The sequence below is a fragment of the Rhinolophus sinicus genome, chromosome 15 (assembly GCF_057876585.1).
Source record: "Rhinolophus sinicus isolate RSI-liver-muscle chromosome 15, RSI-T2T, whole genome shotgun sequence".
In the NCBI taxonomy this organism is placed as follows: Eukaryota; Metazoa; Chordata; class Mammalia; order Chiroptera; family Rhinolophidae; genus Rhinolophus; species Rhinolophus sinicus.
The window spans coordinates 87,434,146-87,449,478 of NC_142515.1; the positions used below are offsets into that span (position 1 = coordinate 87,434,146).

Below are 15,333 nucleotides of genomic sequence, written 5' to 3' on the forward strand. Positions count from 1 at the left end.
TTTTTTTGGATTCTTTTTGCTGTTCTGTTTGGGTATTTTCTGCTACGTTATCTTCCAAATCAGTGATTTGATCCTTTGTTTCATCTAATCTACTGTTGATTCCCTCTTATGTATTCTGCGTTACACTTATTGTTATTTTTTATTCCTGACTGGTTCCTTTTTATGTTTTCTATCTCCATTTTTGTTTCCTGTCTCTTAGTTAAAGTTTTCATTGAGTTCATCTACTCTTTCCTTAAGCTCATTGAACATCCGTATATCCAGTGTTTTGAACACTGCATCTGGTAGATTGCTTGAATTCATTTTGTTTAGTTCTCTTTTCTGGAGCTTTGTTCTGTTCTGCATGTGGAGATATCCAAATTTCCCATCATAATTTATTGAGAAGGGTGTACTTTTGCTATTGAATTGTCTTGGCCTGCTTGTAAAAATATCTTTCAATCATACATGTGAGGGATTATTTTTGGGCTCCCTTCTATTCCATTGATTTGCATATCTGTTTTTTGTTGAAAATTGAGTATTTCAAAATTATAATGTGATAACACTGAAAATTATATTTGTCCCTTCCCCAGGATTTCTTTTCTTGTTGTCAGTTGCAGTTGTTTGCTTAATGGATTTTCTAAACTTTTTTTTTTTTTTAAAGTGCATTCTTTGTTGTGTGTAGTCTCTGAAGTGTTCCTTTAGCTAGTGGTCACCTACTGGTTCCATAGATATTTTCTTAAATTACTGGATCCCTCTTTCCCCACCAAAAAATCAAACAAACAAAAATCAATCAAACAAACAATGACAAACAACAGGAAAGAAACTCCAGGTATTTGGGAATTGGCTCTGTGTTGGTGTATTTCTCTAACGTTTAGCCAGATGGTTATAATTCTGTCTTTGACTTCACTTTCTGTTTGTGCAGGCCTCAAGTCAACAAGAGATGAAAGATTATGGTCTCCTTAGATATTTTTTCTGAGAACCAGTCTTGTCTGGGGCATGTGTATGGATTTTTTTTTATATACCTTGGTATGTGGGAGACTTTCAAAGACCTTATTCCACAAACTCTCACTTCAGCTTTTCCTGCTAGACTTTCATTGTGTCAATTGTTTGCTTCAACTGTAATCTTCTTCCCTCAACTGCAGCACCTTATTGATTAGCCTTCCGAGTTTTCAGGAATATCCTCAGTATAGCCACTTCTCCCTGAGAGAGTTCCAAGGTACACACAATACAGGTAAACCTGTTACATCACTCCTTCATACAACTGCCAGAGAGATCAAATCACAAACACATTTCCTTGGGAAAATGATTTCATTGTTTTGTCTCTAAAATTGGGAAGTCACACTGGGAATGTGGGCAGCCATCTTCATGAACTCCACAGCACCAGGATGGATGATGGGAGAAGAGTAACAGATTGCTGTAATGCTCTCCTTTCATGTTTAATTCACCTTTTTCCCGGTTAATCATTTTCTTGGTTTCCGTAAACCCTTGAGTATCTTCCAGGGTTCCAATAAAGTTGATTCTGAATATGTTTTTAGACAGTTTTTTTTTCTTGTGTGTGTGTGTGTATGTGTGTGTGGTGTTTCTAGTAAGCAACTGGCCCTATGATTCTCTTTAATAAAAAAAATTAAAATAATATTTTATTATTTTTTTGCCCCTAATAAGTACCTAATCATTCCCCATCTTTTCATTTATACTTACCCTGTGCCCTTTCAGTAGTCCTCATTTAAACTGGGCTTTCACAGTAGTAAGAGTCTGTGTCTAACATGACTCTTGTTAGATGACCTTTCCATGTGGTTATCTTAATCCTGGACATTCCCTGTCATGAAAACTGCACTGGCTCTCTACTATTTTTACTAATAAGTATCAATCCTGTAGCCAAAATATAAGCATCTCTGTTATTAAAATGCTGTCTACCTGCCCAGGATCATATTTCAGTTTTCATCTTTTACCCCTGATTGGTGGTCAGATAGTATGAATTATTTAAAATATCTTGAGCACAGCTTGTAGCACAGGCTTCACTTATCTCCACTGGAAGAGCTGACCACATTTGTATCCTCTTCACCAGAGGTAAGTGCCACCTCATATCATTGCATTCATTTTTTATGTCTTTTTCCCTGTTTAGACTGTGAGCTCCTTAAAAGAAGGAACAATTTCTTACACTTTTCTTCATCACAAGGACATAGTTTGGTGCCTACTGTATAGCAATTGCTGCATAAACATTTGCAAAATGCCTGAAAAAGCAAATGGTTAAGTGATATTAAACAGATATTGCCTACAATGAAGGACAGAGGAGAAGCAGGAGAAAAGGAAAAGTGTTATTGCAAGCAGGAGCTTCCATGATTTTGAGACTATACTAGAGAATGCAGATTGGAGAAAAAAAATGTTTGGATATTCAGACTCTCTCTTCCAAATCAAGGACTGGACAACAATTATGAGGTACTGACATAATAATGAGAGCACCTACATAGAGATGACTTCCTCTTCAGATAAAGAAATTTAATGGAATAGAAAATAGAAAGATGATCTTTTTGTTTTTCAGTTTCAGGTGTACAAAACAACATGTGATCAGACATTTACTTAACTCACAAAGTGATAACCCCAACAAGTCATGAAATGCCGAAGCTGTTTTCCAACACCAAAATTGGGACACATTTGCATTCTGTTTTTTCTCTCCTTGCTCCAGAGAACTAAGTCTCTTAAGGGGAGGAGAGACAGAAGAATATTTTATTAATGAGACTCATGAAAATTCAACCCCTAAAGCCACAGAAACTGTGAATGCTTCTGCTATGCCCGCTAAAGTCTACTCTCCTAATCTCAGACGATAAGAAGACAAAACTGCGTCTTCCAGAGACTTCACAAGTGGGGTTAACTCCTTTCTCTTTTGGGGAGAATAACTCCTAACATAATCAATCATCCATGGTAGAAACTGGATCAGTGATCTAAGACTGTTCCCTGATAACATATGAATGATCCATTGCATCTTCAAGGGTGGGGAGAATGTGGCACAAAGTGAAGGATCCCTTTTATTGGTAGTTACTTTGGGCTCATCAACAGGGTAATATGTTAAGGAGAGTTTAATGCCAACTTCTGCTAATTTAAAGACCCAGATTCTGGAGGGAAATTCTAGAGACACTAAAACATCTTCTTTCTCTCATGTTTCCTTTGGTTTTGGCACTTAATCAAAGATTTGGTTCTCCATTCCTCAATTGCTCTTTTCTTTATTTTTCTATTTGTCTTTACTTCCCCATTGTTGGGAGTATCTGTTCTTCTCATTCAACTATTTGTGCTTTTAGTCATTTAACAAACCTTTTTCAGCAATTAATGTATTGCAGACACTACATTTTATTTTGGGAATAAATAAATGAGTAAAAGATTATTTATTCTCTAAAGGTACTCACTCTGTAAACACAGCAGGAGCTGTAAAAATTTTAAAAATGCAATATCCTGAGGTGAAGTTGAAATCTGGTGAAGAGGATCCAGAAAAGTTGCCTCTTCAATGGGAGGTTAACGAAGTCTTCACAGACAAGCTTACAATTGGACTGAGTCTTGAAAGAGGGATTGAAGTTCTTGGAGCAGACAAGGGGTATGAGCACTCCAGGATGAGACAGCAGAGGAGGAAATGTACTTTATGGTAGGTATGTTTATGAAATTGCAAATATTTCTTAATATCTGACCAACTATCCAATGCATGAGCTTAGCCAGGTAGGCAACATTGAGATTAACAAAAACCCTTATATTTTGATTACAAGATTGAAATTTAATTCTGAAATTAGTGGAGGGTAAGTGCAGGTTTTATGTAAGGGGTAAACAATACTCTTAAGATGCAGCTTTATCAACTGTAGTATAGCGCTTCTACACAGTTTCTTTTGCCTTTAGTTTTGCAAACCCTATCCATTCCATCTTTTCCCCTACCTCTTTCATCAAGGTTGTTTCATAGATTTGTTTTATAGTTAGATTGTTTTTCACATTCTGCATTCCATTAGGGATTCTCTCAACTGCCTAAATGATTTTTTTTGTTTACATACATTTTTTTTTCACTCTCTATGCTGTAAAATTCAATGTGTTTTGACAAATGCCTAATGTCATGTATCCACATTTACAACATCATATAGAATAATTTCGCTACACTCAAACATTCCCATTTCTTCTATTCAACTGTCCCTCTCCATGGCTACCATTAATGTTTTTATTGTCTCTATGCATTTACCTTTTCTGGAATGACATCCAATTGGCATATACACTATGTAGCTTTTTCAGACTGGCTTACACAATTTAGATACAAGCTTTTAAAGATTCATCCATGCGTTTTTGTGGCTTGATAGTTTATTTATTTTTATCTCTGAATAGAAGTCCATTTTATAGATGTACCACAATTTGTTTGTTTGTTTGTTTTTTTGTGTGTTTTGTTTTCTCTATTTACTTATTTAAGGACATCTTGGTTTCTTCCAGTGTTTGGAGATTATGAATAAAGCTATTATAAACATTTGCATTTGTGTATGTGTGTGGTGTGTGTGTGTGTGTGTGTGTGTGTGTGTGTGACTATAAATTTTCAAGTCAGGTGAGTAAATACCTAAGAATGTAATTGCTGGATTGTATGGTAGGAGTATCTTTAGCTTTGTGTGAAACTGCCAAACTGTCTTCTAATATGGCTGTGCCAGTTTGCATTCCCACCAGCAATGAATGAGCATTTGTGTTGCTGCACATTTTCACGAGTAATTAGTATCATCAGTTTTTTGGTTTTTTTTGATTCAGCATTTCTAATAGATGTGAAGAAATATCTCATTGTGGTTTTACTTTGAAATTCCCTAATGATGTATTATGATGATCATCGTTCATTATGCTTATTTTCTATCTGCAGTAAGGTGTTTGTTTAGATGCTTTGCTCATTTTTGATAGAATTGTGTTTCCTGTTGTTGTGTTTTAAAAGTTTTTCCTATATTGTGATACAAGTTCTTTACCATATATGTGTTTTGAAAATATTGTCTGCCAGGCTGTAATTTGCATTTAAAAAAAATTAAATTGGGTTGACATTGGCTAGTAAAATTATGTAGGTTTCATTACCAAAACTTGATAGAGATAACACAAATAAAGAAAAGTACAGACCAATATCTCTGATAAATACAGATGCAAAAATCCTAAACAAAATACTAGCAAATTGAATGCAACAATACATTAAAAAGATTATACCTCACAATCAAATGGGGGTTCATGCCAGGAGCACAAAGAAGGTTCAACATAAGCAAATCAACCAATGTGATACACCACATAAACAAAACGAAGGATAAAAATGATATGATCATATCAATAAGTGCAGAAAAATCATTTGACAAGATACAACATCCATTTATGATTAAAACACTTAATAAAATGAGGTATACTTCTATACCTCAACATAATAAAGGCCATATATGACAAACCCTCAGCTAATATCATACTTAATGGTGAAAAACTAAAAGCTTTTCCTTTAATATCAGGAATAAGACAGAAATGCCCCCTCTTATCACTGTTATTCAACACAATATTGGAAGTCTTATCCAGAGCAAACATACATCAGAAAGAAATAAAAGGCATCCAAATTGAGAATGAAGAAGTCAAATTGTCACTTTTTGCAGATGACATGATTTGTTATATAGAAAACCCTAAAGATGCCACCAAAAAACTATTAGAAACAATGAACAAATATAGTAAAGTTGCAAGATACAAAAATCAATGTACAAAAATCCATTGTGTTCCTACATACTAACAATGAAATTTCAGAAAAAGAAATTTCAAAAAATTGCTTTTGCAATTGCAACAAAAAGGATAAAATATCTAGGACTAAACTTAACAAAGGACGTGAAGGACCTATACACTGAAAACTATAAGACATTATTAAAATAAATTGAAGAAGACACAAAGAAATGGAAAGATATTCCATGTTCATGTATTGGAATAATCAACATAGTTAAAATGTGATTTGCTTTTTGAGTCTCCCAATATTGTCTTACATAGAGCAGAATTTTTGAATTTAATAAACTCCATCTTATCAAATTTTTATTTGGATCACGATTTTGGTGTTGATTCTAAAAACATATCTCTGAACTCATAGTCACCTAGTTTTTCTACTATGTTTTTTCCTAGAAGTTTTATAGCTTGAAGTTTATATTTAGGTCTATGATTCACTTAATTTAATTTCTGTGAAAGGTGTAATGTCTGTGTCTTTTTAATTTTTGTTCATTTTTATATGTAAATATCCAATTGTCCCATACTATTTTTTTTTTTTTTTAAAGACTATCATTTCTCCATTGAATTGTCTTTGGTCCTTTGTCAATGATCAATTTATTGTATATTTGTGGATCCATCTTGGACTCTCTTTTCTGTTCCGTTGAACTATATGTCTATTCTTTCATTGGTACAGTGCTGTCTTGATTACTGTAACTTTATAGTGCATCTTAAAATAGGACAGGGTGAATTCTCAATTTTGTTCTTCTTTCAGTATTTTATTGCCTACTCTAGATCTTTTGCTTTTCCATATACACTTTAGAATCAGTTTGTCAATATATAAAAGCTGTTTTCTGTGATTTTCACTGGGATTGCTTTAAATATATAGATCAAGTTTGAAAGAATTGACATTTTAACAGTATTGAGTCTTCCTATCAACATAGGATGTTTATTTGTTTAGCTCCTTTTTTACTTCTTTCCTCAGAGTTTTGGAGTTTTCTAGATGTATTTTGTTAAATTTCTCCTTATGTATATTTTGGGGGTGTTATTTTAAATAAGATTTTTTTTTCTACATTTCTTACCCCAGTTAGTTATTGTCAGCTTAAAGGAAGGAACTGATTTTGGTATGTTTAGTTGTAGCCTGAAACCTTGCTATACTTGCTTCCAGGATTTATTTGGTTGGATATTTAGGATTCTCTATATAGATATTCATGTCATCTGGGAACATAGACAATTTTATTTCTTCTTTCTGAATCTGTGTTCATTTTATTTCCTTTCTTTTTTTTGGTCTTATTGTACTAGCTAAAATTTCCAGTACGTTGCAGAATAGGAGTGGTGAGAGAAGATATTTTTGTCTTGTTCCTAGTCTTAGGAATAAAGTGACCAGTTTCTCACTGTTTAATATGAGGTTATGTATAGGACATTTGTAGGTGTTCTTTATCAAATTGAGGAGGTTCCCTTCTATTTTTACTTTGCTAAGTGTTTGTATCACGTATTGTTTGGTTTTCTTAAGTGCACTTTTCTGCCCAATTAACAAGATCATATAAATTTTCTTCTTTAGCTTGTGATGTGGTGGATTACACTGATTTGATTTTGGAATGCAGAAATAGCCTTGCATTTCTGGAATAAATCCTCCGTGGTCATGATGTATAATTTTCTTTTCCATTGTTGAATTCAATCTGTCAATATTTTGTTAGAGACTTTACATTTACATTCATGAGAACTATTATTCTTTAGTTTTCCTTTCTTTTAATTTCTGTTTTTTTCTCATAGAATGAGTTAGGAAATGTTTCCTCTGCCTCTATTTTCTGGAAGAGATTTTCAGGAATTGATACAATATCTTCCTTAACTACTTGGGAGAAATTACTGTTAGATCATTAATTTTTTATCATGGTAAAATATATATAATATAAAATTTATCATGATTACCATTTTGATGTGTACAATTTACAGGCATATGTGCTAGGCATTAGATCCGAAAAGAAATGCATAAGAATTAATAAATTAAATGCTTTTAAAACACAAATCACCTCATACCTCTTAATTTCATGACCACTGCTTGAGGCTAAATGTGTGATGCTCTTGTCTCTATTCCAGCAGTTTCATCAGTTGTATGGAACAAAGAAATCAAACTTGTGTTTCAGAATTTATCCTTCTGGGATTTCAGAAGAGGCAGAGCTGCAGCCACTGGTCTTTTGTTTGTTCCTCTCCATGTACCTGGTCACTGTGCTGGGGAACTTGCTCATCCTCCTGGTGTCAACACAGACTCCCACCTGCACACGCCCATGTACTTCTTCCTCTCCAACCTGTCCTTTGTGGACATCTGTTTCACCTCCACCACCATCCCTAAGATGCTGGTGAACATCCAGACACAGAGCAAAGTCATAACCTATGAAGACTGCATTATGCAGATGTATTTTCACATAACTTTTGGAGGATTAGACAATTTGCTCTTGACAGGAATGACCTATGTCTGGTTTGTGGCCATCTGTTACCCACTGCACTACATGGTCATCCCAAGCACTGTGGCATTTTGCTTCTGGCATCCTGGTTATTGAGTGTTCTGGAGTCTTTATTACAGGGTTTAATGATTTTGCGACTGTCTTTTTGCACAGCTATGGAAATTCCTCACTTTTTCTGTACCACAGTTTCTTAATCGAGTCGTCTACCGATGGGCATTTTGGTTGTTTCCTTGTATTGGCTATTGTGAATAACACTGCAATAAACATAGGGGTGCATATATTTTTTTGAATTAGTGTTTTGGGTTTCTTTGGATAAATACCCAGGAGTGGAATTGCTGGGTCATAAGCTAGTTCTATTTTTAAGTTTTCAAGGAACATCCATACTGTTTTCCATAGTGGCTGCACCAACCTGCAATCCCACCAAACAAATGAAACAGAAACTCATAGACACAGACAATAGTTTAGTGGTTACCAGAGGGTAAGGGGAGAGGGGCATGGTAGATGCGGGTGAAAGGGATCAAATATATGGTGATGGAAGGAGAACTGACTCTGGGTGGTGAACACACAATGTGATATATAGGTGATGTATGACAGAATCGTATACCTGAAACCTATGTAACTTTACTAACAATTGTCACCCCAATAAACTTCAATTAAAAATAAATAAATAAATAAATAAATAAATAAATAAATAAATAAATAAATAACTTCTTTTTCATGTGAATACCCAGAGTAAAAGAAGATACTATGAAATGCATGTCTCATGAGGTACTGTTGTAATGTAATATTTGCAAGCAATATATTGGATCTGGATCTTTCTCATCAATATGGAAACAAGGTTGAAGATACACCATTATAAAAATAAAAATGAACTGCCCTCATTTCCCTGGGCATCCCTCCACTCCTAATGCTCGATTTCCTCCTCCGTTTAATTGCAAAACTCATTGGATATGTTCTACTTTTACTTGAAATACTTTATGCCTCCTGTTGCCATCTCTAACAGACCTCCATCAGTTAATCATCAACAATTACTAGGGTGTTTCTGAGATCATCATTCAGTTCCTCTTTTTAGCATCGTAAATAAATAATTAATTCATTATCCAGGCAAGCAAACAATCACGGAGATCTCTAGGCTCTGGGTTAGGCTGGTGGCTGTCAAGTGACCTCCGGTAAATGTGCTTGGCTTTGATTCTCTCTGATCCTTTCCTGCAATACCTACTGGACTCTCAGACTCACCTGATTGGGAACTCTGAGGTGAGAGTCTCCAGGTGATGGTTGATGATGTTGTCTGAAGCCCTTTCTCCACACAAGACAATAGCAAGGAGTCAAGCATTCGTCTCCTAGACAAAGTTAGGACTCCATAAGCCACAACCTGGTCCCATAGAGCCTAACGTCACACCTGCTGAGACTGGGGTGAGGAGATATTTACAGCTCCCTATGCTGCTCATTAGGTACATTTCAATCTTGTTACTCCATCTTCTATGCACATGATTTCCCTGTAGGTCTGGACAGAAGGGACAGTTTCCCTGGAAATTCTATGTGTCCAAAAGACCAGCTTAGAAGTCAAGTGAATCCTGTTTTTATTATGATAGTTCTTCCTCATCAAATCTGCTGGCTCCCAGAGGACCAATCTCCCAGCACCTTATCCCAAACCTGACCTAAAAGTTTTTCTAAATTTAAAACTGAGGAGCCAGTCTGGATTAGAAAACGCGAATCTCCAAAATATTAACTTGTGGTGGAGATACAGCCCCTGATATCTACAGAAAATTGCTATTTTTCTCTTCAACAAAGGGGAGAACGACATTCCTTTGATATGAACCTTCAGTCTACACACTGGGCTTCATGACACATATGTAAAAACAATTTGGAATTTAATACTTATCACAAGTTAAGAGCTGTCAGTTAATCCTTCACTATGATATAATTGTTTTTTTAAAAATTACATTTATAGGAGTGACAACGGTTAGTCAAATTACATAGGTTTCAAGTGTATAATTCTGTGATACATCGTCTATATATCACATGGTGTGCTCACCACCCAGAGTCAGTTCTCCTTCCATCACCACATATTTGACTCCTTTACCCCTTTTTACCACCTCCCTCCCTCCCTCACCCTCTGGTAACCACTGTATTTATAAGAAATATGTTTGGTTTTTTTTGCACTATAATCTATGCTTAGAATAGGAAAGTAAATAGATTCTTCCTTGTGGCCTGCAGAAGAAATACAGCCCTGTAAACATCTTGATTTTAGCCTAATGAGATCCATTTTCTGTTTCGGACCTCAGGAATTATAAGAGCATATATGTGTTTGTCTAAATCACTAGTGTGGCAATTTTACATTAGCATTACAAATTGAATAAAACTAAAATTTTTTATTTTTAAATTACAGTTGACATTCAGTATTATATTAGTTTCAGGGCTAGAGCATAGTGGTTAGACATTTACTTGTGATATTATCTTCCCGATAAGTCTAGTACCATTTATCCAACAAAAATTTATTCAGGAAACTTAGATAAATGCCTTGATTCATTCATTTAGCCTCCCCTGGGTAAAGACATTTTGTGCTGCAAGCACACCTTAAGCAGAATAAATTTATCATCAGTTTGAAGAAATTCAACCTCTTTGGCTGGTAGATGTTGCCACGAAGCAGCCTACCCATCTGTCTCCTCGTACCTGCCCCTAAAGAAAGGAGAGTCTGTGAGACGGATCCTTTCAGGGACTTAGCTTCACCTTTGTGCTTACAACTGTGTCTCCCTGTTTGGACCCAAAGGACGGCTGGTTAGTCAATGACGGGTAAGATTCCTCAAGGAAGGAACAACCTGAGACAGGCACAGTCACATAGGGGCCCTCTGGAGAACTCACGGGGTTGATAGAGGTGGGCACAGAACCCCACCTTCCCCCGGCTATGGAGAGCCTCTGCGGCTACATTCCTTCCCACAACCTGCTTGGGAAGAGATTCAATGATGTGATAACATCAGTTCTCCATCTATTCATATCAGTAAGTTTCAGCATAAAGGTTTTGTCACAAATGAGAAACAGAAACTCATAGACACAGACAATAGTTTAGTGGTTACCAGAGGGTAAGAGGGGTGGGGGGTGGGGGGTGGGAGATGAAGGTAAGGGGGATCAAATATATGGTGATGGAAGGAGAACTGACTCTGGGTGATGAACGCACAATGGGATTTATAGATGATGTAATACAGAATTGTACACCTGAAATCTATGTAATTTTACTAACAATTGTCACCCCAATAAATTTAATTAAAAAAAAAGGTTTTGTCCCTTGGGGAGGTACAGACATCCTGAGACTTAGGGTTCCGCTGCTTGCAGGCAAGGGTGATTAGTTTGAATCATTTTCCTAGTATAAGTAATGTGTGAAATTCACAGACCGTGGAGAAAACAATGTTACTTCCTTGTGTGAACATCAATAAAAGCCACAAGGTGGCCTGATTCGGGGCTCTCAGTCCTTTGAGAGCCTTGGTAACCTATTGCATAAATCTCTTGACTTTAGTTCCTGTCTTAACCCTTCGCTGCCCCTTCTCGTTCTCTCACTGCTCTTGTCTTGCTGGACGCAACAGGTAGAGAATGTCTTACTGTATTAAGGTAAATGTTCTTCTGATTTTGATGCCTTTGAGGTATTAAGATAGGAAAAGTAATTCACCATTTAAGTTATTCTTTTCATACTTTAAATCTTTGTGTCTAAATTTCTACATCTTTTAATTTCATGTTAATTCAAACATTCATTCTTTTCAGGTTTATCCTGTACAATGTTCTCTAAAGTTTCCTTTCAACATAAAATATGAAATGATAAATCAGTTTGTGTACAGATATATGTGTGTATGTTTATTTGACATGAAAATGTATACAATAAACACACACATACACATACACACAACTTCACCTTTGAACATGTTCTTTGGACTCAACAAAAGATGTCCCACACATTTAACTTCTTTCTTGCAACATTCATCTGAATTTCTTTTGACTATTCCACATTACCTTCCGAAATAAGGAAATAGAGGCTGGGGTATAATGAATGTTTAACAATTACATTAAAAGGCCATTAAATTTACTGTGCACTTTCTTGACTTATATACAAAACGAAACATGAGGTATGGACTGTAATTTTGATATGGTTTTTTATTCACCAAATTGTACATTTCAACTATATACCATTCATATTACGTCATTATACTCCAATTGATTACTTAGCAGGAAATAAAACTGACAGGGCATCCATCACACTAGGATACAGGGCACAGGTAGCTGATTCACACTGGGGAATAAGCAAAGTGTGATATATGAATATAGGAAGAGTAGAAGTGAATTAAAGCAATTCACATTTGATACTCTTTCTTTTTTTTAAAAAATAGAAGATAAAACCAGGTATAGAAATAGAATAAACTAACCATATATATATTCAAGGGAGAAGAGCTCCATGGCTACATACAACATCATGAATGAGCCTTAGGAACACATGTAGAGACCCAGAGCTGACTAGAGACCCAAAAGGAGACCAGAAGAGCTCAGAACAACTCCCTGCCATAGAATCTCATTTGGTAACAAAGGCATTATATTAAACAATTTGCTTTTAGGATGTCTTGTTATGCAGCAAAAGCTAACTAATACAACAATCAAAGTGAACAGAAGTGAAGACAATTATCACAATCTGCTACTGATTATTGTTGGCCTTTTTTCCTCATTTTTGAAGACAGCATTCATGGTTGCTGTGTTATTTCAGTTTATTTCAGACAACTGTATTTAAAAACTCTTTGGGTTTCATTGCCAGGTAACCAGGAGAGGTTGAAAGGACACGTGTGTATGTGTAGGAAAGCTGCTGACTCTGACTCTCATGACTGAACAAGAATGAAAGCTCTCTCGGGTCATTCTTTGATCATAAAAGATGGACAGAATCCTGAGCACGATGGAGATACAGAATGACCATTCACCATCCCTTCTGTGCTTATGGAAAATTTAGAAAAGGGAATCTACAGTTTCACAATAATGAAAAGAGTCATATTATATGTAGCCCTGAAAGTTTTCAAGCAGAAGCATAAAGATAATTCAATGAAATATAGAAAAACACCAGCCAATCTTCAACCATATGTATAAATTCCCTTACACATGGGCACCATTCCTCCTTACTCCAATGAATAGAAGTACAGCAGGAACAATAAATATTTTACATAGTAATACGATGTGTGATTTAAAATTTTGTTCCATCATATTGAAATTCATCTGTGATTTTAAAGTGGTATTATTTCAATCTAGTTATTACAATTTATCTCTCAATTAAGACACTTCTTGGAGACATATATTTGATAATCATTTTGCCAGTGCCGTTATGCCCACTAAGCTAAAAGAGAACAGGATTCTAATGAAGAGAATAAACCCAGTGACCACCTATAAAACACACTGGTATGTTATAGTCTACATTATCAGGAAGAGCAGTTAAGATAATAATATATAAAGTAATGTATAACATAAAGTGAAAAACAGTAGTCTCAGATTTTCCTGTTTTATCAAATTATATAAATTGCCTTGGTCACCAAGTGTAGTTTTTTGTTTTTGTTTCTTTTTCCATTTAAGTACTACTACTTATGACAATATTCTTAGGAAAACAAAAGAAAAATTATTTGGTATGACATGCTGTTTGAGAAAAATTATTCTTAAAAAAATCTATATCATTGCATTAGATAAATGAGAATTTCCAAATATTTCTGATCCATGGTTAAAAAGAAATTTGGGACAGCAGGAAAACAACAAAGGGAAGAGCTGTTGAATATCTGAGAGAGCCGAAAGCTTAACTGAGTTACATACTGTTGAATAGAGAAGATGTGGCTAAAGAAATGTAAATTTCAGAAAATAAATAGAAAGAGCAAGTTTTACTTCCACAGTCTGAAAATAATCATAATATCTGACTCTGAGCTTTTGACTTCTTCTTTCATGGATACTTCTTCAGTCTTAAGACAATTGGTCTGTTTGTAGTTAACTTCACAAACAATGCTTTCAGAGCCCCCTTTATATCTTTATTTCTGAGACTGTAGATGAAGGGGTTCAGCATGGGTGTGACCACTGTGTACAGGACCGAGGCTGTAGCACTAGAGTGTGCATTGTGGGTCACAGCAGAGCTGAGGTACACTCCTAGGCTTGTTAAATAAAATAAGGAGACGACCGAGAGGTGAGATGCACAGGTAGAAAATGCTTTATACTTCCCCTGAGCCGACGACATTGCACGTATGCAGGAAACGATCTTGGAATATGAGTAAAGGATACCAGCGAAAGGACCACCACCAAGCAGAACAGCTGCAAAATACATCACCATGTTGTTAAGAAAGGTGTCAGAACAGGCAAGTTGGATCATCTGGTTGAGTTCACAGAAAAAGTGGGGGATTTGCAAGTCTGCACAGAAGGACAGTCTCAGCACCATTAAGCTTTGTAATAAGGAATTTAGGATACACATGATCCAGGACACCAGAACCAACTGTCCACAGAGCCGGGGGTGCATGATGACCGTGTAGTGCAGGGGGTGACAGATGGCCACGAAGCGGTCATAGGCCATCACGGTCAGGAGAAAGTCATCCAACCCTGCAAAGAGTATGAAAATATATATCTGCGTGATGCAGCCTCCATAGGTTATGACTTTGCTCTGCGTCTGGATGTTCACCAGCATCTTAGGGACGGTGGTGGAGGTGAAACAGATGTCCACAAAGGACAGGTTGGAGAGGAAGAAGTACATGGGCGTGTGCAGGTGGGAGTCTGAGCTGACGGCCAGGACGATGAGCAGGTTTCCTAACACAGTGATCAGGTACATGGAGAGGAAAAGCCCAAAGAGGAGGGGCTGCAGGTCTGGCTCCCCTGAAAGTCCCAGGAGAACAAATTCTGAAACTCTTGTAAGATTCTCTGGTTCCATGTGGTGGAGGTGACTATGAGAATCGATGCAAATAACATGATTAATTTTCACACAAACTTGCATTACTAACATATTTGAAATGGTACAATTTATACTTTGCAGTCCGGACATTAATTTTAATATTTTGTGTATGGATATGGTCCCTTGGTGGGATACCCTGTGGCATCTCAGATAGGGCTGACCATGTTTCAGGCATTGTCTAGGCATTGCGTATTGGGTGCTGAAGAACGAAATTTCCTACAATTCAATGATGGAGAAAGAATACAGAAGCAAATAATAAAA

The 15,333-nt window shown here is 36.1% G+C and overlaps 1 protein-coding gene and 1 pseudogene across 1 annotated transcript; one reads left to right on the top strand and one right to left on the bottom strand.

Annotated features, from left to right (window-relative positions):
* The first annotated feature begins 7,789 nt into the window (after positions 1 to 7,789).
* LOC109439422 (olfactory receptor-like protein OLF4) lies at positions 7,790 to 8,332 on the top strand (annotated as a pseudogene).
* A 5,750-nt stretch (positions 8,333 to 14,082) lies between these two features.
* LOC109439423 (olfactory receptor 7A17-like) lies at positions 14,083 to 15,057 on the bottom strand. The gene has a single exon (XM_019719729.3). It carries the CDS (start codon positions 15,049 to 15,051, stop codon positions 14,083 to 14,085), a length of 969 nt encoding a protein of 322 aa, XP_019575288.3. The 5' UTR covers positions 15,052 to 15,057.
* Between the last annotated feature and the right edge of the window lie 276 nt (positions 15,058 to 15,333).

What these genes read in the sequence shown, in the direction of transcription:
- LOC109439423 (XM_019719729.3), bottom strand. Translation starts at nt 15,051, where the DNA reads ATGGAACCAGAGAATCTTACAAGAGTTTCAGAATTTGTTCTCCTGGGA.